Below are 27,472 nucleotides of genomic sequence, written 5' to 3'. Positions count from 1 at the left end.
ATAGGTGAGTGCGGGAGGGAGACGGCCGGAGCAGCAGCGCATAGGTGAGTGCGGGAGGGAGACGGCCGGAGCAGCAGCGCATAGGTGAGTGCGGGAGGGAGACGGCCGGAGCAGCAGCGCATAGGTGAGTGCGGGGGGGAGACGGCCGGAGCAGCGCATAGGTGAGTGCGGGGGGGAGACGGCCGGAGCAGCGCATAGGTGAGTGCGGGAGGGAGACGGCCGGAGCAGCGCATAGGTGAGTGCGGGAGGGAGACGGCCGGAGCAGCGCATAGGTGAGTGCGGGAGGGAGACGGCCGGAGCAGCAGCGCATAGGTGAGTGCGGGGGGGAGACGGCCGGAGCAGCGCATAGGTGAGTGCGGGAGGGAGACGGCCGGAGCAGCGCATAGGTGAGTGCGGGAGGGAGACGGCCGGAGCAGCGCATAGGTGAGTGCGGGAGGGAGACGGCCGGAGCAGCAGCGCATAGGTGAGTGCGGGAGGGAGACGGCCGGAGCAGCAGCGCATAGGTGAGTGCGGGAGGGAGACGGCCGGAGCAGCAGCGCATAGGTGAGTGCGGGAGGGAGACGGCCGGAGGAGCAGCGCATAGGTGAGTGCGGGAGGGAGATGGCCGGAGCAGCGCATAGGTGAGTGCGGGAGGGAGACGGCCGGAGGAGCAGCGCATAGGTGAGTGCGGGAGGGAGACGGCCGGAGCAGCAGCGCATAGGTGAGTGCGGGAGGGAGACGGCCGGAGGAGCAGCGCATAGGTGAGTGCGGGAGGGAGATGGCCGGAGCAGCGCATAGGTGAGTGCGGGAGGGAGACGGCTGGAGGAGCAGCGCATAGGTGAGTGCGGGAGGGAGACGGCCGGAGGAGCAGCGCATAGGTGAGTGCGGGAGGGAGACGGCCGGAGCAGCGCATAGGTGAGTGCGGGAGGGAGACGGCCGGAGAGCAGCGCATAGGTGAGTGCGGGGGGGAGACGGCCCAGCACCGACACCAATGTGCAGAGCTGCAACACCACCGCACACCACCGACACCACTGCAGAGCACCAGAGTATGCACAGCGCTGACACCACTGTTTGCAGAGCACCGACACACTGCAGAGCACCAGAGTGTGCAGAGCACTGACACCACTGCAGGCAGAACATCCCAGTGTGCAGGGCACCGACTGCAAGCAGTTCACTAAGGCTACGTTCACATTAGCGTTAAGCTAATGTGCGTCGGGTTTGCGTCGGCGACGCAGCGGCGACGCATGCGTCATGCGCCCCCTATACTTAACATGGGGGACGCATGCGTTTTTTTTTGTTGCGTTGTGCCACACATGCGTCTTTTTTGCCGCAAGCGTCGGACCAAGAAAACGCAACAAGTTGCATTTTTCTTGCGTCCGATTTTCGGCAAAAACCGACGCATGCGTCGCAAAACGCAGCGTTTTTGCGTGCGTTTTGCCGCGTTTTTGCGTGCGTTGTGCGTTGCGTCGCCGACGCAGCGGCGCACAACGCTAGTGTGAACGTAGCCTAAGGCCGGGGTCACACGTGTGTGCAATATGAGAAACTCGCGTATCAATTCCTGGCACTGCATCCGGCGGTTTGGACCGGAGCGTTCAGCTGCATAGAAATTCATGCAGCTGAACGCTCCAGTCCCGAGTGCCGGCGGCAGTGCCGGGTATAGATACGAGAAACTCGTAAGTGTGACCCTGGCCTAACCGTGTACACAGCACTGTCCCCACCCCAAACACACTGCATGCGGAGTACACAGCACTAACACCACTGCAGGTTGTGGTACACATGTACTGTATATGGAGGGGACACAATGTACTGGAGGTATATATGTACAGCTGAAACCAGACGTTTCCATCCACTATATAAAGACACATCTGCAGGTTCTTCTCAATATCTGACATACAATCAGGATAAACCTTTCCCGTTATAGGTCAGTTAGGATTACCATAATTATTAATATTTGCCAAATGCCAGAATAATGAGAGGGAGGGAATGTTTTAAGGCATTTTTATCACTTACTGCAAAGTCAGAAGTTTCCATCCATTTCATTAGTATTTGGTACCATTGTCCTTACACTGAATGACTTGGTTCAGATGTTTGGGATCTCCTTCCACAAGCTTCTCACAATAGTTGGTCAGAATTTGGGCCCATTCCTCCTGACAGCACTGGTGTAACTGATCCAGGTTTGTAGGTCACCTTGCTCGCACCGGCCTTTTCAGCTTTGCCCATACATCTTCATTAGGACTAAGATCAGGGCTTTGTGATGGCCGCTTGAGAACATTGACTTTGTTATCCTGAAGCCACTTTGTTACCATTTTGGCAGTATGCCATTTGTCCATTTGGAAGACCTATTTCCCCCCAAGCTTTAACTTCCTGGCTGATGTCTTGAGATCTTGCTTCAGTATTGCACATAATCGTCTTTTCTCATGCTGCCATCTATTTTGTGAAGTGTATCGGTCCCTCCTGCAGCAAAACATCCCCACAACATGATGCTGCCGCCCCCCATGCTTCACAGTGGGGATGGTGTTCTTAGGCTTCCAAACTTTTCACTTTTTCCCCCGAACATAACGATGATCATTATTCACAAAAAGTTTAATTTTGGTTTCATCAGATCACAGGACATGTCTCCAAAAATGAAGGTCTTTGTTCCTGTCGGCATTTGCAAACTTTAATCTGTCTTTTTTTGTTTCTTTTGGAGTAATGGCTTCTTCCTGGCAGAGTGGCTTTTCAGCCCATGTTGATACATTACTGGTTTCACTGTGGATATTGACACAATCTTACCAGCTTCCGCCATCATCTTCACAAGAACTTTTGCTTTTATCCTTGGGTTGATATGCACATGTTGGACCAAAGTACGTTCATCTCTGGGACACAGAACCCATCTCCTTCCTGAGCAGCCGTATGATAGCAAATATTAATAATTATGGTAATCCAAATTGACCTAAAACAGGAAAGGTTTATTCTGATTTTATGTCATTGATATTGACAAAAACCTGCAGATGTGTTTTGTTATATAGTGGATGGAAACTTCTGGTTTCAACTGTACGTCTGTAATAATATATAGAGATCTACATGGAAGAACAGGGTCTGTGTATGTCATCTAATTAGAATTATATCGAAACTGGAGGAGCAGCTTTTTGAATGCAAAGTGTCCCTTTAGTCTGTGGCAGCAGTATGTGCTATCCAGCGGTATCTTTATAGCTGAGGGCAGAATATTATTTCCCTTTTCCTTAGTAGAGCAGCAGATCAGACCATGGGTGAATAATCCTGGCACAGTAAAATTACTGCATGGGAAATACTATGACCGCAGAGTCACCGATGGATAAAATAAAGTTATCTCCTCTCTGTGGGATCGCTGTGACTGACTGCTGGGGCTCTGGACCCCAATTCTAAGGGCTGTGCGCCCCCTCGGCCCTAGCTCTGTTCACGGTCTATGGCGGCGCTGTATTACAGTCTCCTACACATTGAATGTAGCAATGGTCGAGCGTGCTCACCCCTGGTCCGTTCACGACGGGCAACAGATCTCGGGTGTGCTGGCGGGTGAGAGGGCGACCATAACCCAGTTGAAGGACCCACTTTATTCAGTGCAGCGTGTCTGGCTGATCGCATCATAATCTATAGAGAATGGTTTTCCATCACAATGTACTGGATATATGAGGCATGGGGTATAGAATATATAACCCCAAAAGAAGTGTTCAAAGAAATATGTTTACAAAATAATCCCTTATTAATTAATTTGTATAAAGCATGATTGCACAACAATTCATATATTAAAACATGCATACAATGTGATTTTATATTTTGTTTTTTGTTTTTTGTTTTTTTTTAATCTCTCCCACCTAATTTTGTGATATCATTTTTTAATATATGAATTATTGTGTAATCATGTTTTATTTTATTATTTAGTAGTTATATTCTTGTACATAGGGGCAGTATTATAGTAGTTATATTCTTGTACATAGGAACAATATTATAGTAGTTATATTCTTGTACATAGGAGCAGTATTATAGTAGTTATATTCTTGTACATAGGGGCAGTATTACAGTAGTTATATTCCTGTACAAAGGAGCAGTATTATAGTAGTTATATTCTTGTACATAGGAGCAGTATTATAGTAGTTATATTCTTGTACATAGGGCAGTATTATAGTAGTTAGTTAGGTTCATATATATTTGGACAGAGGCAACATTTTTCTAATTTTGGTTACAGACATTACCACAATGAATTTTAAACAAAACAATTCAGATGCAGTTGAAGTTCAGACTTTCAGCTTTCATTTGAGGGTATCCACATTAAAATTGGATGAAGGGTTTAGGAGTTTCAGATCCTTAACAGGTGCCACCCTGTTTTTAAAGGGACCAAAAGTAATTGGACAGATTCAATAATTTTAAATAAAATGTTAATTTTTAGTACTTGGTTGAAAACCCTTTGTTGGCAATGACTGCCTGAAGTCTTGAACTCATGGACATCACCAGACGCTGTGTTTCCTCCTTTTTGATGCTCTGTCAGGCCTTCACTGCTGTGGTTTCCAGTTGCTGTTTGTTTGTGGCCTTTCTGTCTGAAGTTTAGTCTTTAACAAGTGAAATGCTGCTCAATTGGGTTGAGATCAGGTGACTGACTTGGCCATTCAAGAATATTCCACTTCTTTGATTTAATAAACTCCTGGGTTGCTTTGGCTTTATGTTTTGGGTCATTGTCCATCTGTAGTATGAAACGACGACCAATCAGTTTGGCTGCATTTGGCAGGATCTGAGCACACAGTATGGCGGCTCTGAAGACCTCAGAATTCATTCCTGTGTCACATCATCCATAAACACTAGTGACCCAGTGCCACTGGCAGCCATGCATGCCCAAGCCATCACACTGCCTCCACCATGTTTTACAGATGATGTGGTATGCTTTGGATCATGAGCTGGACCAAGCCTTCGCCATACTTTTCTCTTTCCATCATTCTGGTAGAGGTTGATCTTGGTTTCATCTGTCCATAGAATGTTCTTCCAGAACTGCGCTGGCTTTTTTTAAGATGTTTTTTAGCAAAGTCCAGTCTCGCCTTCTTATTCTTGATGCTTATGAGTGGCTTGCACCGTGCAGTGAACCCTCTGTAGTTACTGTCTTGCAGTCTTCTCTTTATGGTAGATTTGGATATTGATGCGCCGACCTCCTGGAGAGTGTTGGTCACTTGGTTGGCTGTTGTGAAGGGGTTTCTCTTCACCATGGAGATTATTCTGCGATCATCCACCACTGTTGTCTTCCGTGGGCGCCCAGGTCTTTTTGCATTGATGAGTTCACCAGTGCTTTCTTTCTTTCTCAGGATGCACCAAACTGTAGATTTTACCACTCCTAATAATGTAGCAATTTCTCGGATGGGTTTTTTCTGTTTTTGCAGCTTAAGGATGGCTTGTATCACCTGCATGGAGAGCTCCTTTGATCGCATGTTTACTTCACAGCAAAACCTTCCAAATGCAGCACCACATCTCAAATCAACTCCAGGCTTTTTATCTGTTTAATTGAGAATGACATAACGAAGGGATTGCCCACACCTGTCCGTGAAATAGCCTTGGAGTCAATTGTCCAATTACTTTTGGTCCCTTTAAAAACAGGGTGGCACATGTTAAGGAGCTGAAACTCCTAAACCCTTCATCCAATTTTAATGTGGATCCCCTCAAATGAAAGCTGAAAGTCTGAACTTCAACTGCATCTGAATGGTTTTGTTTAAAATTAATTGTGGTAATGTCTATAAGCAAAATTAGAAAAATGTTGCCTCTGTCCAAATATATATGGACCTAACTGTATATTCTTGTACATAGGGACAGTATTATAGTAGTTATATTCTTGTACATAGGGGCAGTATTATAGTAGTTATATTCTTGTACATAGGGGCAGTATTATAGTAGTTATATTCTTGTACATAGGGGCAGTATTATAGTAGTTATATTCTTGTACATAGGGGCAGTATTATAGTAGTTATATTCCTGTATATAGGAGCAGTATTATAGTAGTTATATTCTTGTACATAGGGGCAGTATTATAGTAGTTATATTCTTGTACATAGGGGCAGTATTATAGTAGTTATATTCTTGTACATAGGGGCAGTATTATAGTAGTTATATTCTTGTACATAGGGGCAGTATTATAGTAGTTATATTCTTGTACATAGGGGCAGTATTATAGTAGTTATATTGTTGTACATAGGGGGCAGTATTATAGTAGTTATATTCTTGTACATAGGAGCAGTATTATAGTAGTTATATTCTTGTACATAGGAGCAGTATTATAGTAGTTATATTCTTGTACATAGGGGAAGTATTATAGTAGTTATATTCTTGTACATAGGAGCAGTATTATAGTATATATATTCTTGTACATAGGGACAGTATTATAGTAGTTATATTCTTGTATATAGGAGCAGTATTATAGTATATATATTCTTGTACATAGGGACAGTATTATAGTAGTTATATTCTTGTACATAGGGGCAGTATTATAGTAGTTATATTCTTGTACATAGGGGCAGTATTATAGTAGTTATATTCCTGTATATAGGGGCAGTATTATAGTAGTTATATTCTTGTACATAGGGGCAGTATTATAGTAGTTATATTCTTGTACATAGGGGCAGTATTATAGTAGTTATATTCTTGTACATAGGGGCAGTATTATAGTAGTTATATTCTTGTACATAGGGGCAGTATTATAGTAGTTATATTCTTGTACATAGGGGCAGTATTATAGTAGTTATATTGTTGTACATAGGGGGCAGTATTATAGTAGTTATATTCTTGTACATAGGAGCAGTATTATAGTAGTTATATTCTTGTACATAGGAGCAGTATTATAGTAGTTATATTCTTGTACATAGGGGAAGTATTATAGTAGTTATATTCTTGTACATAGGAGCAGTATTATAGTATATATATTCTTGTACATAGGGACAGTATTATAGTAGTTATATTCTTGTATATAGGAGCAGTATTATAGTATATATATTCTTGTACATAGGGACAGTATTATAGTAGTTATATTCTTGTACATAGGGGCAGTATTATAGTAGTTATATTCTTGTACATAGGGGCAGTATTATAGTAGTTATATTCCTGTATATAGGGGCAGTATTATAGTAGTTATATTCTTGTACATAGGGGCAGTATTATAGTAGTTATATTCTTGTACATAGGGGCAGTATTATAGTAGTTATATTCTTGTACATAGGGGCAGTATTATAGTAGTTATATTCTTGTACATAGGGGCAGTATTATAGTAGTTATATTCTTGTACATAGGGGCAGTATTATAGTAGTTATATTGTTGTACATAGGGGGCAGTATTATAGTAGTTATATTCTTGTACATAGGAGCAGTATTATAGTAGTTATATTCTTGTACATAGGAGCAGTATTATAGTAGTTATATTCTTGTACATAGGAGCAGTATTATAGTAGTTATATTCTTGTACATAGGGGCAGTATTATAGTAGTTACTAGATGGTGGCCCGATTCTAATGCATCGGGTATTCTATAATATGTATGTCCACGTAGTATATTGCCCAGCCCACGTAGTATGTTGCACAGCGACGGAGTATACAGCACAGAGCCACGTAGTATACAGACTTAAAATAAAAAATAAACATACTCACCTTCCGAAGGCCCGTTGAAGTCCTGGCCCTGTGTGCGGTGCACGCGGCAGCTTCCGGTCCCAGGGTTTGTATGAGCGCAGGACCTGTGATGACGTCGCGGTCACATGATCATGAAGTCATGGAAGGTCCTTCTCGCATACCATCCTTGGCACCCGAACCTGCCGCTTGCATGGAGCGGTCACCGGAGCGTCACGAGGAGTGGGAAAGGCAGCGGAAGGTGAGTATATAATTTTTTTTCTATTATTATTATTTTTAACATTAGATCTTTTTACTATTGACGCTGCATAGGCAGCATTAATAGTAAAAACTTGGTCACACAGGGTTAATAGCGGAGTGAGTTACCCACGGCATAACGCGGTCCGTTACCGCTGGCATTAACCCTGTGTGAGCGGTGACTGCGGGGAGTATGGAGGGACTAATCGGACTGTAGCCGTCGCTGATTGGTCGCGGCAGCCATGACAGGCAGCTGGCGAGACCAATCAGCGACTTGGATTCCATGACAGACAGAGGCCGCGACCAATGAGTATCCGTGACAGACAGAAAGATGGAAGTGACCCTTAGACAATTATATAGTAGATATTCTTGTACATAGGGGCAGTATTATAGTAGTTATATTCTTGTACATAGGGGCAGTATTATAGTAGTTATATTCTTGTACATAGAAGCAGTATTATAGTAGTTATATTCTTGTACATAGGAGCTGTATTATAGTAGTTATATTCTTGTACATAGGGGCAGTATTATAGTAGTTATATTCTTGTACATAGGGAGCAGTATTATAGTAGTTATATTCTTGTACATAGGGGCAGTATTATAGTAGTTATATTCTTGTACATAGGAACAGTATTATAGTAGTTATATTCTTGTACATAGGGGCAGTATTATAGTAGTTATATTCTTGTACATAGGAGCAGTATTATAGTAGTTATATTCTTGTACATAGGAGCAGTATTATAGTAGTTATATTCTTGTACATAGGAGCAGTATTATAGTAGTTATATTCTTGTACATAGGAGCAGTATTATAGTAGTTATATTCTTGCACATAGGGGCAGTATTATAGTAGTTATATTCTTGTACATAGGGGGCAGTATTATAGTAGTTATATTCTTGTACATAGGAGCAGTATTATAGTAGTTATATTCTTGTACATAGGGGCAGTATTATAGTAGTTATATTCTTGTACATAGGGGCAGTATTATAGTAGTTATATTCTTGTACATAGGAGCAGTATTATAGTAGTTATATTCTTGTACATAGGAGCAGTATTATAGTAGTTATATTCTTGTACATAGGAGCAGTATTATAGTAGTTATATTCTTGTACATAGGGGGCAGTATTATAGTAGTTATATTCTTGTACATAGGGGCAGTATTATAGTAGTTATATTCTTGTACATAGGGGCAGTATTATAGTAGTTATATTCTTGTACATAGGGGCAGTATTATAGTAGTTATATTCTTGTACATAGGGGCAGTATTATAGTAGTTATATTCTTGTACATAGGGGGCAGTATTATAGTAGTTATATTCTTGTACATAGGGGGCAGTATTATAGTAGTTATATTCTTGTACATAGGGGGCAGTATTATAGTAGTTATATTCTTGTACATAGGGGCAGTATTATAGTAGTTATATTCTTGTACATAGGGGCAGTATTATAGTAGTTATATTCTTGTACATAGGAGCAGTATTATAGTAGTTATATTCTTGTACATAGGGGGCAGTATTATAGTAGTCTTGCACATATTTAGTTATATTTCTCGAAGTACAAGATACATAGTGTCAGTAAGATGTTATTGTTGGTAACCAATTTAAACCACATCTGCAGGTGGAAAGCGGAATATAGACTTTTTTGCCCTCACATACTGTGTTTTTTCTTACATATGTATTCCTATAATTTTCAGCTCCAATACTTTTTATTCAATGGCTAATTATGTCTTCTTTTTTTTTTTTTTTTTTTTACCTGTTTCCAAAAATACTTCTGTGGAGGCAGAGATGTCGCGTTGTTCGCCTGTAGCTCGTTCCTTTGTCTGCTGAGCACATGACCCTTCTTTCCCGTGTGTGGCTCTTTCCATTATGTTGTCAGAATTGCCGTTCTTCTGTATTGAAACCTTCTAAATCCAGATTTAATTGCAGCGCAGCAGAGAGGAGGCTGCCGGGAGGTAAATTACCAGGAAAACCAAACAAATCCTCCTTGTACAATGTGATTCTGCTCCTGGAGAAACTATTGACTCTTCACTAATCCCCGTTATTTCATGGTGCACCAGCAAACGATGTAGGAGGGAGAAATGGGAGTCTTATGAAATCTGTGTCTCCTTGATGGCTGGTTCTTGGCCTAGGATCTCCTCTATCCAGTGATGTGGTTTGCTGGGACTGGGAGTTCTGTGTCATGCGTACATATATTTAACATTGTGTACGCAGGGACATGCGTTGGCATCAGTGTATGCGGATGTGTCCGCATGCGTCGTTTCGTGGTGTCCGGTAAACACAATATGTTGCATTTTTTGAGGCATTAAATATGTGCATGCGGATGAGCGCGTCAAAACAACGCATTACTGTCTATGGGAATGCATTGGTATGCTAGGACATGCGTATGCATGCGTTCGATGCACATGCATACTTGAGACTGAGCATGTCCAGGAACTGATTGAGATACTCTCTCCTGGAAATATCGAACGCATGTGCAGAAACAACGAAAACGCATGCACACGCAGCGGTTTTTTTGCATCATGTGTAGGCTGATGCGGATAAAAAGTGCAGCGTAACTGTGCATTTGTGCATGCAGATGATACGCTGCACACAGATACGCTAATGTGTACTTAGCCTTAGAGTTGTCTGTGGTGCAGGGAAGGGTGCGTGCGGGGGGCTGTCGCGGTGCAGGGAAGGGTGCGTGCGGGGGGCTGTCGCGGTGCAGGGACGGGTGCGTGCGGGGGGCTGTCGCGGTGCAGGGAAAGGTGCGTGCGGGGGGCTGTCGCGGTGCAGGGAAGGGTGCGTGCGGGGGGCTGTCGCGGTGCAGGGAAGGGTGCGTGCGGGGGGCTGTCGCGGTGCAGGGAAGGGTGCGTGCGGGGGGCTGTCGCGGTGCAGGGAAGGGTGCGTGCGCACTGGGGGGGCAGCCGCCATTAGACAGCCGTCTGACTACTATGACCTTCAAATACGACATACGTGGAGAAGTTGTCCAGATAAATGGCGCGTATCACTTCCAGCTTCTCCTTTTTATTTTATGGCTTTGTTCATCTGAAGCGATAATCGGCTGCAGTTCTTCCAGTGGTTTTGTGTCCGCAGCTAAGTGACATTTAAAGGGAAGTTACACTTTTGTACGAAAGGAAGCCATCCTATCAAATAGCACTTGGCAGCAATTACATAAAAGTACTAAGAACGCCAGAAACGTCTGAATTCACCGCTATCTGATGTAAACCGGTAGATAAAAATGAGTAGAATTCTCAAATGCCGGTGAGGGGATGACGATCGCTAAGACCGCCCCCTAGGAGGTGTCAGCCAATCAGTAGAGCCAGTGGGTGGTCACCTGACAAACGGGGAGGCGCACGGCTCACATATGGAGATGTCACATTGTACAGATGGATCAGAGCTTGGAGTGGATGAAGGCCAATGGCCATTAGGTGTTGAGTTCCTTTTCATTTCATCCCCTCTGGAAAACTACTTTTTTTTTTTTTTTTCCCAACAAGGCCGACCTTACAGGGCAAGTTTATGGTAGTTTATCATCAAGATATCATCAGCCAGATTCCATTATTCGAAACGCCCATTTCTTTCAATTCGATTTTGACTTGGAGACCTCCAAGTTTGTGCCCCGTCCCTTGAAGCAATTGGAACTGCTAATGATCTGGTGTGACTTTAATTTTATGGCTGAGGCCAAAAGTGTTTGCAAATCTTCACTTCTGTGATTTTTTTGCTCTTTCAGTGGATGTTTCTTTAGTTACTCATGTACAGTTAAAAACATTCCATACGTTTTTTAAACCCCTTAGTGACCGAGCAAAAACATTTTTTAAATCTGACCAGTGTCACTTTGTTTTTGTTATGACAATCTCAAAATCAATGAGACAATGAACTTTATGATAATGGTAAATTGATGTTGATATTTTCTACGTTTATTCATACAAATATCAGAAATTTTACAAAGATGTCAACAAATTAGCAATTTTCAAACTTTGATTATCCCTTTTAATAGTGATACCACACAAAAACATTCAGAACTTTTCCCTCATGTCTGCTTTACGTCAGCATAATTTGTAAAATGTTGTTTTATTTTGTTCGCTTTTTAAAAGGTTTAAAATTGTAGCAGTAATTTTTATTTTTTTCAAGGAAATGTACAAAACTTATTTTTTCAGGGACCTATTACATTTTGAAGTGACTTTGGGGGTCCTATATAATGGAAACCCCCCCACAAGTGATAACATTTTAAAAGCTGCACCCCTCAATGTATTCCAAATTGCTTTCATGTAGTTAATTAACCCTTCACGTGGTTTTCAGGAATTAATGCAAAGTGGCATTTCAGGAATGAAGAAATTAACAGGCTGCTATAGCTATAGTGTACCGCTGACATCTATAGGATTGTCACCCATCGCGTGATGCTAGTATCTTATAACCCAGGTCAGTAAAAAGACGTATTGCTGGTCACTAAGGGGTTAAACTTTATTGACAAATACATGAAGTTTCTGTCAATATTTCCAGCACTGCCCCTTATTCTCCAGTCTTCTGCCCCTTATTTCCCTTGTGCTCGGCGCTCCTGCCCCCTTGTTCCCTACTCTCCTGCCCTTTTACCCCGGCAGATGGATATCAGCTTCTGGGCAGATCCTGACTGATGGCCGCCCGTTCTTGTTTCATCAGAGCTCGGAGGTTATCACAATTTGTGTTTTTGTGTCACCCTCTTTTTTAGGATTGACTACAGGTTCTCTATAGGATTGAAATCTGGACAGTTTTCTAGTCATGGACCCAAAATTTTAAATTTTTCTTTTCTTCATCCATCCTCTCGGTGAAGCCCCATGTCACAGGCAAAAGTGATAACTAAGTGGCTCGGTGAATAAATTTTATTTTTTTTTATTTTTCAAATTTTAGACTAAACACCTTTAGAACCGGATTGCATCATTTGCCTCTTACAGGCTCTCTCTCCCTGCAATCTGCTTATTGTAAAATGATTTAACTGAGAATCCGTCAGTGAGTTCATTTTGTCTTTTCGGCTGATTTATGACCACATCAACGGTCAGCTCCGCTTTGGTGTAATCTGTGGTTATAAATCCGCATGGAGCAGTTTAGAAAATAAATTATGATGAATTCTCAGTTGAGGGCGCGTTACGTTTTTTTTTTTTTTGTTTGTTTCTTTTTTGCATCTGAGAAAAATGGACCAAATTTAATCATTTTCATCGTTTGTTTGTTTTTTTTCTTCTGATGAGGACAAAAAAAGTCTTCACCTTCTCCTCCTATCAGTCAGTGATAAATGGACAGCGCACAAATAAATCGGTCAACACTCAGATGCTATTTTTAATTTCTTTAAGGTCCCACAGACCACGATACTCGGAGCAATATCGGACATGTCTCCACAATTTTGCACTGACTACTTGGTGTGCAAAAATCACGGACATGTGAACAGCCCCACAGACTGTCATAGGTGCGAGTACTATCAGTGGAAAAAACAAACACTCATGCGTGGAAAAAAAAAAACTTGGTATGTGAATGAGCCCTTACAATGCAGCCATCGATGTGCAATGGAAACAAAGCGCCTGTAAAAGGCAAACCATGCAATATTATTAATGAAACCCAATGGCAAAATACATGCATTTAAAAATTAAATTGATCCCCCATAACCATCCGTATTCCGTAAATGCAGCTCTGGAGGTGACTGGGGTGTAATAGAAGATGTCATTTAGTACAAGTATTTGAGAATGTCCTCGAAGTATACCTGATGGAGAATGTGAGAGAGATGCGGAACTCCCCCACGTAATAACTAGGACCGACGTGTAGGAGGTTTCTCAAGATAAAGGTTCCGTTTTAGAATTCTATCCTTTATGTAGTGAGATCCAAAAAAAGTTTCTTTTCACCAACTGTTTCCATCAGAAGGAAAGATTTCTCTTGATTTGGACGAATACATTGATCTTTTTATGTCAGAATTTTAAAAGCTCCGTCTGTTCTTGAATAACAGTAAATGTGACGGTGACAATTTGAGGAAAACGTTGAATTTTCATGTTAGCATGGATGGCTCATTTACAGGATTACACGTTTTCATTTAAGCTTGGTGACTGTTTTAAAAGGAACGTGTTATCCTGTGATTCACTGGTCAAATCAAGTTTTTGTTCCATTTTTTTTTTCCCATATCACTATCACTGTTTAAAAAAAAAACAAAAAAAAACAAAAACTCAATTCTTGCAAGTTTGCTCTGTCAAATATGATGGTAGCCCAATTCTAACGCATCGGGTATTCTAGAATATGTATGTAGTTTGTTTATGAAGATTTTAGAATAATACATTGAATACACAGGATTTGGCTGGCCACGACCAATTGGCGAAGCATGGTTCAAATCCCGCGCCAATTCGCGGCCGGACTGCACCTGTTGCTGATTGTTCGCAGCCGGCCACGTAGTATATAGCGCAGCCGGCCACGTAGTATATAGCGCAGCCGGCCACGTAGTATATAGCGCAGCCGGCCACGTAGTATATAGCGCAGCCGGCCACGTAGTATATAGCGCAGCCGGCCACGTAGTATATAGCGCAGCCGGCCACGTAGTATATAGCGCAGCCGGCCACGTAGTATATAGCGCAGCCGGCCACGTAGTATATAGCGCAGCCGGCCACGTAGTATATAGCGCAGCCGGCCACGTAGTATATAGCGCAGCCGGCCACGTAGTATATAGCGCAGCCGGCCACGTAGTTTATAGCGCAGCCGGCCACGTAGTTTATAGCGCAGCCGGCCACGTAGTTTATAGCGCAGCCCACGTAGTTTATAACAGAAATATAATAAATGATAACCCATATTAGTATTTATCAGAAAACTAAACAAGAACTAATTTAAACAATATCTTTATTTCAGATAAACAAACCAACACAACCCCTTAAAAAACCCTTCTATATGAGACAGGGTTAACTAACTGGCCTGCATGTTAGTGGGCAGAGAGAAGTGAGATACCCGTCTGAAATCTGACACCTACACATCCCTAGGGTAACCCCTACCTAACTGCGGGGGTTGGCACCCTCTTGGACGCAATATGGCGCCCCCGCTCCTCGACGGCTAACCCTCGATGCCCTGTGGATCCCTAGTAAATGATTGCTCGTGGACACCTCACACTTGCCCACACCTAGGGCCCAAACTTAACAAAACAGATGCCAGATGAAATTTTCACCAAAGTGCCATAATGACAACAAACAAACACACTGCCTCTCAAGGCTCAGTTGGATAACATATGGCACATCTAGCCGTCTGCTCTAAGCCTTTTTCACTGGCTATTACACCCTTATGTGTCCCTGCCCGGACTGCCCTGCCTGACAGCGGAGGTTGGCACCCTCTTGAACGCAAAGTGGCGCCCCCGCTCCTCGGCGGCTGTCCCTTGGATGCCCTAGGCAAGTCCCTACAGACAATTGAACCTGCTACAGGAGAGTGCCTATGGGGCTATACTAGTGGGCTGCAGTATAAGCATAAGGCAGTGTTAAAAAATGCACAGTGAGTCAGACCCAGTATCCATATGACATATATCGACTGTTTGTGAATTTATCACAAAAAACAAAGGAGATAAAATACTCTCTATATACTAAAGGCACATAAATACAGTAGCAATATTAGCTTAGAGTGTATACATGGTGAAAAAATCAAAGAAATAAATGGTTAAAAATCTGGTGCACTTATCTGTGCCCAGATCTCGCCTCTACGCGTTTCCCCCCCATGATATGGTTCCTCAGGAGGCACATGGGGAAAAAGAACCGTGTGTTACAACATCGGTGATATGCTGTGCCTGGTTGCATATAGTATATAACAGCCCATGCATGCAGTATATAACACAGGCCACGTGGTGTATTGCACAGCCCACGTAGTATATAGCAATGTGGGCATCATATCCCTGTTAAAAAAAAAAAAAAAAAAGAATTGACTTAAAGTAAAAAATAAACATATACTCACTTTCCAAAGGCCCATTGAAGTCCTGGCGCCTGTGTACGGTGCCCGTGTCAGCTTCCGGTCCCAGAGTTGGTATGAGCGCAGGACCTGTGATGACGTCGCAGTCACATGACCGTGACGTCATGGCAGGTCCTTCTCGCATAACATCCTTGGCACCGGAACCTGCCGCTTGCACTGCCGAGGACAGCCGCGACGTCGGAAGGTGAGAATAACCTATTTATTATTTGTAACATTAGATCTTTTTACTATTGATGCTGCATACGCAGCATCAATAGTAAAAAGTTGGTCACACAGGGTTAATAGCAGAGTTAACGGAGTGCGTTACACCGCGGCAAAGCGCGGTCCGTTAACGCTGCCATTACCCCTGTGTGAGGGCTGACTGGAGGGGATTATGGAGCGGGCGCTGACTGTGGGGAGGAAGGAGCGGCCATTTTGCCGCCGGACTGTGCCCGTCGCTGATTGGTCGCAGCAAAACAGCCACGACCAATCAGCGACTTGGATTTCCATGACAGACAGAGGCCGCGACCAATGAATATCCGTGACACAGACAGAAGGACAGACGGAAGTGACCCTTAGACAATTATATAGTAGATACTCATACATCCATTCTTCAGTCATTAGAATAACCTGTATACATTATACAACATATAATCAATCATTCACAATAGTCGATGTTACAGCTCACCTCCTCCTCCTGTACAATGACTGATAACACCTCTATATACAGTAGATAACACAGGATCCACCATTCACATTAGGTGATGTCACAGCTCACCACCTCCTGTACAATGACTGATAACATCTCTATATACAGTAGATAACACAGGATCCACCATTCACATTAGGTGATGTCACAGCTCACCACCTCCTGTACAATGACTGATAACATCTCTATATACAGTAGATAACACAGGATCCATCATTCACAATAGGTGATGTCACAGCTCACCTCCTCCTCCTGTACAATGACTGATAACATCTCTATATACAGTAGATAACACAGGATCCACCATTCACAATAGGTGATGTCACAGCTCACCTCCTCCTCCTGTACAATGACTGATAACACCTCTATATACAGGAGACAACACAGGATCCACCATTCACATTAGGTGATGTCACAGCTCACCTCCTCCTCCTCCTGTACAATGACTGATAACTCTATATACAGTAGATAACACAGGATCCACCATTCACAATAGGTGATATCACAGCTCACCTCCTCCTCCTGTACAATGACTGATAGCACCTCTATATACAGTAGATAACACAGGATCCACCATTCACAATAGGTGATGTCACAGCTCACCTCCTCCTCCTGTACAATGACTGATAACACCTCTATATACAGTAGATAACACAGGATCCACCATTCACAATAGGTGATATCACAGCTGACCTCCTCCTCCTGTACAATGACTGATAACACCTCTATATACAGTGGATAACACAGGATCCACCATTCACAATAGGCGATGGAGTGTATTGTGGTTTTCGGTGTGTCCTATGTTGTACGACGCCTCCTCCTCCAGAGTAATGAGTATGGGGGCAGATTCATGTCAGTGAGAGAATTTCTTCCTGGAAATGGTTCCTAAAATATCCCCATCAGTCTGCAGATCGGCGTTGGTGTTTGGCAATCTGAGAGGGTTAGAGGGGCGCAGCGGCGGAGATGAGCGCACACTGTGAGGCGGCCACTGATTTTTTCACCTGTACAAGACCAAGTTCATATTCACTGTTACACCTGACACTTTATTCCCTCATCCTCCATGCTTACACTGTACCGCCTACATAATAATTATAGGATCTCAGGCATAAAAACCAAACACACTCCTCTAGAAAGTGTGTTACTCATAGCAACCAATCAGATTCCAGCTTACATTTCTTTATAACAGGTTTGAAAATGAAAGCAGCAATCTGGTTGGTTGCTATGGGCAACACTGATACTCTCACACATGGAGGCCATTATGTATATTAGTATAGAGTAGGCCGATTATCTCATAAACTGCTGCTACAGATTTATAATGGCCGCACGGGTAACATAATAGTAACCTAGTAGGAGGAGGGGGGTGTATGGGTAGAGTTGCCCTTTAAGTGCTGTTCCGCCGCCTTGTTGACCCTGGTGCTCCCCAGCAGATTAGAGGCCGCTGAATTGTGAGCTATATATATCTGCGGGCAGATGCTGCTCGCTCCAAATAATATTCCAGCGGGGACAGGCCGGTGACATGAGCTACCTCATACAATCAGTCATCAGCGACCACCCTGAGGTGTGATCACACCATTTTCCCTGCTCAAAACGGCTGTCCAGGATTAGAAAAACATGTCCGCCTTCTTAAAAAAAAAAAAAATTGATGCCCCGACATTCATGGGGTTTTGTCGAACGGAGCTGTAATACTAAAAACAACCTCAGTACAGGTGTGGAGCCAACTATGGAAATCCAAGTGACATTTTTAGAGAAAGTGCTGCTATATGCCCCCACATTTATATGGTTCACCTATTGCAGCCCCCAGACTCCTAGGTTAATACGGGGGTTTCCCCTTTTTCCTGTTATCTCTGGATATTCTGGGAAAAGTTGTCGCTTGTGCATAATTTGCGAATAATGATGTCATTCATCAAGAATCGCTCGCTGCTGTTGACTTGCGTACATGTCTTCACTTCAGATCTGTCATTGTACTCATGCATCAGGTGGCTCTGGATGTGCAGTGGCGCACTTAGACCGCAGCTTCTCCATATGATAACACTGTACAGATATCTTGGACTTAATAAGTCAGTAATGTTAGGAGGCCTGAAGTCCTCAGGTGCAGATTTCCGTCCATGGCGGCCGTTCCCGTGCATCGTTGTACAAGATCTACAAGTAACGCGATGTTCGACCATTTCGCCTTGTGATGGAATCTGCCTTAATTAAAGCGTGAGACGTGATCGCCGCCCTCTTCATTAACTTTCTGATAGTCTTGTCCTTGGATTACAAAACCTTCCATACACGAATATGGCGCGAGCGGCGGTGGCGATATGTCCAGTCTTGTTGCCACCGGAATTAAAGGTTTAATTTAAAGGAAATGGAGCCGTGTCTGATGTAATCCCCTCTCTAAGGTAAAGGAACAACGCCCTTCCAAGTGGGGTAGATTTTAAAAAAATTATATATATATAATTAAATATATATAGTCATCGTTCATCATGTGGAATAAATATATTTATATTCTATTTGTTCTGGCTATTACACGTGCAGTGATGCCAAATCTGATTATTTATTTATTTATTTATTTTTTATAATTTGGTACTTTTTATTACAGGAAATAGTTGTTGTTACCCTGCTACATTTCTGAGCATTTTATTATGCAAAACAGCACATAGCGACGTCACCATAATGAGGCTCCTGCGCAGGCGCAAGATCTCGGATCGCCATGCACATCAATCAAAGCTAGGCGCTTGCGCATCCTCCGCTCACAGTTGGGTAGAGCAGAGAGCGTCTGCGCAATCAGGCAGATTTTCCAATAACAATAAGTTGATCGGACGCTGCAGTGCCTCCGCAGGTGAAATGAGGCATTACACAATTCTCAATAAGGTCAGTAGGACGTCTGTGTAGTGTAAGGACACGATGGGTCCTCCAGAGTCAGAGACGCTCTTTTTGTATCTGATTTCTGCTCAGGTTAATGGATAAAGGTTCCCCGAGATGCTGCAGCCTCGAACTAATGAGTAAGGCTACGTTCACATTTGCGTTGTTGGGCGCAGTGTCGGCGACGCAACCAACAACACATGTACACAACGCAGTGTTTTGCGACGCATGCGTTGTCATAAGATCCTACAGATCGGGAATTTCGGCGCAGGGAAAACGCTACAAGTAGCGTCCCCTGCGCCCTGTCTTGTGCGTCTATATGACGCATGCGTCGTAAAACGCAGTACAACGCATACCGGCGCATGTCCATGCGCCCCCCATGTTAAAGATAGGGGCGCATGACGCATGCGTCGACGACGCTGCGCCCAACAACGCAAATGTGAACGTAGCCTAAGGGACGCACAGATCTCTGCTGGGGCTGCAGGTGGGAACTACTGCGACGGGGAAACCACTGGGCCATTTTCCGGTTTACTGTAAAAATAAAATATCCAATATATGGAGACACTGATTTATTGTTATTTTTTCATGTTAAGATTTTTTTATAAAAATCCTATTTTAATTTTTATTGCTTTTTATTTACAGAAATTTTATGAATAAGCACCAGAAGCCAGTGCTAACGGGCCAGCGGTTTAAAACCAGAAAGAGGGGTAAGTTTCCCCAACCCATACACTTCTTACCTTGTGGATTATCTGGTTCATCAAAATTTATAAACTTTAGTACATTTCCTATTTAAAAAAAAAAAAAGGCAGTGCAGATCACTGACATGTGTTTGGCATATTGCTTCTATTGGTAGAAGCAATACGTGAAACGCGCGTCGGGGATCTGCACTGCCTCTACCAGGTCATATACCTTCTCTCCAGCCTTTATGCTTAGTTTTCCTCTGCTGCTACTTTACTGCATTAATTTCTTGCTGTGCTATATATTGCATGGGATATTGGTCCCTGGGATTATATGTATATTAATATCTTATGAATATCCATGTGGCTGTTGTAGTCTGTTTAGACACATTTAGTTATAAGCACTAGGCACTTTCTGCAGCTTGTGTTAATGACATGCATAACGATTGTATACAGTGCCTTGCAAAAGTATTCCGCTCCCTGGAACTTTTCAGAATTGTGAAGGTTGAATTAAATTTATTGGTTATTTTTAAATTTTTGTGGAAAATCAAACACTGAAAAGTGGGACGTGCAATATTATTCGTCCCCTTTAACTTAATACTTTGTTGCGCCACCTTTTTCTGCGATTACAGCTGCAGTCGCTTGGGGTATGTCTCTATCAGTTTTGTACATTGAGAGACTGACATTTTTGCCCATTCTTCCTTGGCAAACAGTTCGAGCTCAGTGAGGTTGATGGAGATCGTTTGTGAACAGCAGTTTTCAGCTCTTTCCACAGATTCTCGACTGGATTGAGGTCTGGACTCTGACTTGGCCATTCTAACACCTGGATACGTTTATTTGTGAACCATTCCATTGTAGATTTTGCTTTATGTTTGGGATCATTGTCTTGTTGGAAGACAAATCTCCGTCCCAGTCTCAGGTCTTTTGCAGACTCCAACAGGTTTTCTTCAAGAATGGTCCTGTATTTGGCTCCATCCATCTTCCCATCAATTTTAACCATCTTCCCTGTCCCTGCTGAAGAAAAGCAGGCCCAAACCATGATGCTGCCGCCACCACCATGTTTGACAGTGGGGATGGTGTGTTCAGGGTGATGAGCTGTGCTGCCTTTACGCCAAACATATCATTTGGCATTGTTGCCAAAAAGTTCGATTTTGGTTTCATCTGACCAGAGCACCTTCTTCCACATGTTTGGTGTGTCTCCCAGGTGGCTTGTTGCAAACTTTAATCAACACTTTTTATGGATATCTTTGAGAAATGGCTTTCTTCTTGCCACTCTTCCATAAAGGCCAGATTTGTGCAGTGTACGACTGATTGTTGTCCTATGGACAGACTGTCCCACCTCAGCTGTAGATCTCTGCAGTTCATCCAGAGTGATCATGGGCCTCTTGGCTGCATCTCTGATCAGTCTTCTCCTTGAGATGACAGTGTAGAGGGACGGCCGGGTCTTGGTAGATTTGCAGTGGTATGATGCTCCTTCCATTTCAATATGATCGCTTGCACAGTGCTCCTTGGGATGTTTAAAGTTTTGGAAATCATTTTGTATCCAAATCCGGCTTTAAACTTCTCCACAACAGTATCACGGACCTGCCTGTTGTGTTCCTTGGTCTTCATGATGCTCTCTGTGCTTCACACAGAACCCGGAGACTATCACAGAGCAGGTGCATTTATACGGAGACTTGATTACACACAGGTGGATTATATTTATCATCATCAGGCATTTAGGACAACATTGGATCATTCAGAGATCCACAATGAACTTCTGCACTGAAAGTAAAGGGGCCGAATAATATTGCACGCCCCACTTTTCGGTTTTTGAATTTCCACAAAAATTTAAAATAACCAATAAATTTTGTTCAACTTCACACTTGTGTTCCACTTGTTGTTGATTCTTCACCAAAAATTTACATTTGGTATCTTTGTTTGAAGCATGATATGTGGGAAAGCTTGAAAAGTTCCAGGAGGGGCGAATACTTACGCAAGGCACTACATATCTAGCAGCAGTATATCTATTCACAACCCTAAGGGTATGTGCACACGTTGCGGATTTCTTGCAGAAATTTCCTGAAGAAAACCGGAAATTTTCTGCAAGAAATCCGCATTTTTTTTTTTTGCGTTTTTTTTCCGTTTTTTTCGCGTTTTTTTTAGCATTCTGCAAGCGTAATTAGCTTGCAGAATGCTAAAGTTTTCCAAGCGATCTGTAGCATCGCTTGGAAAACTGACTGACAAGTTGGTCACACTTGTCAAACATACTCTTTGACAAGTGTGACCAACTTTTTACTATAGATGCAGCTTATGCAGCATCTATAGTAAAAGATAGAATGTTTAAAAATAATAAAAAAAAATGGTTATACTCACCCAGACATCTCCTCACCGGCGTCCGTTCCTCTTCCTATAGCTGGTCTGTGCGCGCAGGACCTTCCGTGACGTCACGGTCACGTGAGCGATCACATGACCGCTCACGACCAATCACAGGACAGTGACGTCATCGGCAAGGTCCTTCACCGCACATCAGCTACAGGAACCGAAGCGACAGCGTGCAGTGGAGGCGGGAAGACATCGAGGGTGAGTATAGGACTATTTTTTATTTTAATTCTTATTTTTTGACCACTTATATGGTGCCCAGTCCGTGGAGGAGAGTCTCCTCTCCTCCACCCTGGGTACCAACCGCACATGATCTGCTTACTTCCCGCATGGTGTGCACAGCCCCGTGCGGGAAGTAAGCAGATCAATGGACCCCTAGGTGTGCGGAATCCCCTGCAATTCCGCATTTTAATGAACATGTTGCTTTTTTTTCCGCGATGCGATTTTTTTCGCGGAAAAAAAGGCTACATTTGCACAAAAAATGCGGAATACACTTAAAATAATGGGAGGCATATGTAAGCGTTTTTTTCGCGTTTTTATAGCGAAAAAAACGCGAAAAATACTTAACGTGTGCACATGGCCTAACAGGATTTAGCCTCTGTTAGATTACTGATATATCCTTTTTATCAGACTTACAGAAAGTCACCTAGTCTTTAGGAGTGTTTACTCCCACTATGTGTATGAATATTTTTTGATCAGGACGTCCTGTACTAGAATGCCTTCTGAGTGTTCCTTTTAGAATTTTCTGTTACATATTATGATCCAGTATATGTCTCTGGTAGGCAGTCTCTTTGTAATTGTGTCTCTATTTTTATCTTTCTTATCCATTTTTTAGAATCATTTGTGAATAAAGATTTTTACATTTTATTTGGCTTTTGCTTCCTTGTTCTGTTTTGGATTTTCTTTACATGTTTTCAATACAGATGAAAAAGAGAAATTTGAACCTACAGTTTTCCGGGACACCATCATCCAGGGACTTAATGAAGCAGGCAACGAATTGGAATCAGTAGCCAAATTTCTTGACACCACAGGATCACGATTGGACTATCGCCGCTATGCTGATACACTGTTCGATATTCTCATAGCTGGGAGCATGCTGGGTAAGAACTTATGGGAAAAACTGCCAGCGTCATGTGGAGCATTTCCTGCTACAATATTACATTTATGTACGAGAATTAACAATAATACTTGCCCCCTCTGTACTAGAATATAACTAATATAATACTACCCCTATGTACAAGAATATAACTGCTATAATACTGCTCCCTATGTACAAGAATATACAGTACAGACCAAAAGTTTGGACACACCTTCTCATTTAAAGATTTTTCTGTATTTTCATGACTATGAAAATTGTAAATTCACACTGAAGGCATCAAAACTATGAATTAACACATGTGGAATTATATACTTAACAAAAAAGTGTGAAACAACGGAAAATATGTCTTATATTCTAGGTTCTTCAAAGTAGCCACCTTCTGCTTTGATGACTGCTTTGCACACTCTTGGCATTCTCTTGATGAGCTTCAAGAGGTAGTCACCGGAAATGGTCTTCACTTCACAGGTGTGCCCTGTCAGGTTTAATAAGTGGGATTTCTTGCCTTATAAATGGGGTTGGGACCATCAGTTGTGTTGAGCAGAAGTCTGGTGGATACACAGCTGATAGTCCTACTGAATAGACTGTTAGCTGCTTTTTTCTTGCTATAATACAAATTCTAAGTAAAGAAAAATGAGTGGCCATCATTACTTTTAAGAAATGAAGGTCAGTCACTCCGAAAAAATTGGGAAAACTTTGAAAGTGTCCCCAAGTGCAGTGGCAAAAACCATCAAGCGCTACAAAGAAACTGGCTCACATGAGGATCGCCCCAGGAAAGGAAGACCAAGAGTCACCTCTGCTTCTGAGGATAAGTTTATCCGAGTCACCAGCCTCAGAAATCGCAGGTTAACAGCAGCTCAGATTAGAGACCAGGTCAATGCCACACAGAGTTCTAGCAGCAGACACATCTCTACAACAACTGTTAAGAGGAGACTTTGTGCAGCAGGCCTTCATGGTAAAATAGCTGCTAGGAAACCACTGCTAAGGACAGGCAACAAGCAGAAGAGACTTGTTTGGGCTAAAGAACACAAGGAATGGACATTAGACCAGTGGAAATCTGTGCTGTAGTCTGATGAGTCCAAATTTGAGATCTTTGTTTCCAACCACCGTGTCTTTGTGCGAATCAGAAAAGGTGAATGGATGGACTCTACATGCCTGGTTCCCACCGTGAAGCATGGAGGAGGAGGTGTGGTGGTGTGGGGGGCTTTGCTGGTGACACTGTTGGGGATTTATTCAAAATTGAAAAATATTTAGAATTGCCAGTCCTCAGTGGTTGATACCTTTTAATGGCTAACTGAAAAGATGATAACAAATTGCAGCTTTTGAGACTACACAGGTCTCTTCATCAGGCAAAGACTAAAACAAATTCTGAAGAATCACATACTTATGCACAACATAGCACAGAAAAAACAAACAAAAAAAACCATGGATAAGACAGGTGACATGAAGCAGAATTACCATGAGTGATAAACAGTTATGTCCATAAATATTGGGCCAGTTCTTAGATAAGGAATGTTTTATTGTCCTGTGATTGGGGTCTGTTTCTGTTGTGATGACCCCTCATAGTCTGAGGGGCAAGTTCCTTAGTTGATGTAAAAAGACATACCGTATTTTTTGGCATATAAGACGCACTTTTTCCCCCCCAAAAAAGGGGGGAAAATGGGGGGTGCGTCTTATATTCGCAATGCAGGCTTACCGTGGACCGTGGCGGCAGAGGTGCGGCGGCAGAGGTGTGGTGGCAGAGGTGTGGAGATGAGGAGGCGCAGTGAGCGGGGTCCCTTTCCCCGGTGAGGTGATGCAGCAGCCCCGGTAATGCAGCAGGGCCGGGTGAATCCTGCTGTTATCGGTGCGCGCGGCCATCTTTCTGAGGCCGCGCGTTCGCAGATGGAGCTCTGCTGCCCGGGGCTTCAGGAAAATGGCCGTGGGATGCCGCGCATGCGCAGATGGGGATCGCGGCGGCCATTTTCCTGAAGCCCCGGGCAGCAGAGCTCCATCTGCGAACGCGCGGCCTCAGAAAGATGGCCGCGCGCACCGATAACAACAGGATTCACCCGGCCCTGCTGCATTACCGGGGCTGCTGCATCACCTCACCGGGGAAAGGGACCCCGCTCACTGCGCCTCCTCATCTCCACACCTCTGCCACCACGGTAACAACAGGATTCACCCGGCTCTGCTGCATTACCGGGCTGCTGCATCACCTCACCGGGGAAAGGGACCCCGCTCACTGCGCCTCCTCATCTCCACACCTCTGCCACCACGGTAACAACAGGATTCACCCGGCTCTGCTGCATTACCGGGCTGCTGCATCACCTCACCGGGGAAAGGGACCCCTCTAACGCCATACCTCTCACTGTGCCTCCTCATCCCAACACCTCTGCCGGTAACCACTGCTGCCACCCTCCCATGGACACCAGGCCGTGGCGTCGCCCACCTAAGCAGGAAGGGACCCTGCTCAGGTGCACGCCGTACCGCCTCACCCCACCTCTGCCGACACCATGCCTCCTGTGACCCTGCTCTGCCACCACCAGCCCACAGGTAAGATACTGTAAATTCGGACAATAAGACGGACCCCCATCTTATAAAAAATCTTTTTTTCTGCAATTTTCACCCCAAATTTGGGGTGCGTCTTATGGTCCGGTGCGTCTTATGGTCCGAAAAATACGGTAAATCCATTCATTCCTGCACTAAGGCTGTCAAAGGTCGTCATCAGTTTATATTCCCAGACTCTTCTGTCTCTCTTAGATTTGAAGTTACCTTTTAACACCAGTAATTTCATGTCCATAATGTTATGATTTGGGAGACAAAAATGTATTGCCACAGGTAGATCCATTCTTTTTTCTCTTATTGTGTGGCGGTGAGAATTCATTCTTGTTCTAAGCTTTTGCCCTGTCTCCCCCACATACAGACCCCCAGTTGGACATTTAGTACAAATAATTAGGTACACCACATTAGAAGTGTCGCAGCTGAAAGTACCTGGGATCTTGCCCCTCAGACTATGAGGGGTCATCACAACAGAACCAGACCCCAATCAGAGGACAATAAAACATTCCTTATCTAAGAACTGGTCCAATATTTATGGACATAACTGTTTCACTCATGGTAATTCTGTTTCATGTTACCTGTCTTATCCATGGTTTTTTTTTTTGTTTTTTGTTTTGTTTTTCTGTGCTGTGTTGTGCATAAATATGTGATTCTTCAGAATTTCTTTTAGTCTTTGCCTGATGAAGAGACCTGTGTAGTCCCGAAAGCTGCAATTTGTTACCATCTTTTCAGTTAGCCATTAAAAGGTATCAACCACTGAGGACTCTCAATTCTAAATATTTTTCTATCTACTGGCTAACACTGTACCATGATATATATCTTTCCTGTTTCAAAATTGAAGGCATACTGAACCAGCATGGCTACCACAGCATCTTGCAGCGGCATGCTATTCCATCCGGTCTGCGTTTAGTTGGACCATTTATTTTTCAACAGGACAATGAGCCCAAACGCACCTCCAGGCTGTGTAAGGGCTATTTGACCAAGAAGGAGAGTGATGGGGTGCTACGCCAGATGACCTGGCCTCCACAGTCACCAGACCTGAACAAAATCGAGATGGTTTGGGGTGAGCTGGACCGCAGAGTGAAGGCAAAAGGGCCAACAAGTGCTAAGCATCTCTGGGAACTCCTTCAAGATTGTTGGAAGACCATTTCCGGTGACTACCTCTTGAAGCTCATCAAGAGAATGCCAAGAGTGTGCAAAGCAGTCATCAATGGAAAAGGGGGCTACTTTGAAGAACCTAGAATGTATGACATATTTTCAGTTGTTTCACACTTTTTTTGTTAAGTATATAATGCCACATGTGTTAATTCATAGTTTTGATGCCTTCAGTGTGAATGTACAATTTTCATAGTCATGGAAATACAGAAAAATCTTTAAATGAGAAGGTGTGTCCAAACGTTTGGTCTGTACTGTAACTACTATAATACTGCATCTATATACAAGAATATCTACTATATAATTGTCTAAAGGTCACTTCCGTCTTTCTGTCTGTCCTTCTGTCTGTCACGGATATTCATTGGTCGCGGCCTCTG

General features: G+C 43.3%; 1 protein-coding gene across 6 annotated transcripts in view; it reads left to right on the top strand.

Annotated features, from left to right (window-relative positions):
* Positions 1–27,472, top strand: part of BZW2 (basic leucine zipper and W2 domains 2) — a 50,648-nt gene that overhangs the window by 1,367 nt on the left and 21,809 nt on the right. For 2 of the 6 annotated variants that reach the window (XM_077268050.1, XM_077268055.1), the window contains exons 1-3: positions 862–894; positions 19,908–19,972; positions 23,227–23,403. In XM_077268050.1, the coding sequence (XP_077124165.1) occupies positions 19,915–19,972; positions 23,227–23,403 (235 nt within the window). In that variant the 5' untranslated portion in view covers positions 862–894; positions 19,908–19,914. Of the gene's footprint in view, positions 1–325; positions 350–665; positions 701–861; positions 895–19,907; positions 19,973–23,226; positions 23,404–27,472 lie in introns of those variants that run through there. The other 4 variants (XM_077268051.1, XM_077268053.1, XM_077268054.1 and 1 more) reach the window with 3 other exon arrangements.

The sequence above is a fragment of the Ranitomeya variabilis genome, chromosome 6, assembly GCF_051348905.1.
Source record: "Ranitomeya variabilis isolate aRanVar5 chromosome 6, aRanVar5.hap1, whole genome shotgun sequence".
Classification (NCBI taxonomy): domain Eukaryota; kingdom Metazoa; phylum Chordata; class Amphibia; order Anura; family Dendrobatidae; genus Ranitomeya; species Ranitomeya variabilis.
Note: the sequence above shows the minus strand (reverse complement) of the source record. Positions and strands in the feature narration are given on the sequence as shown.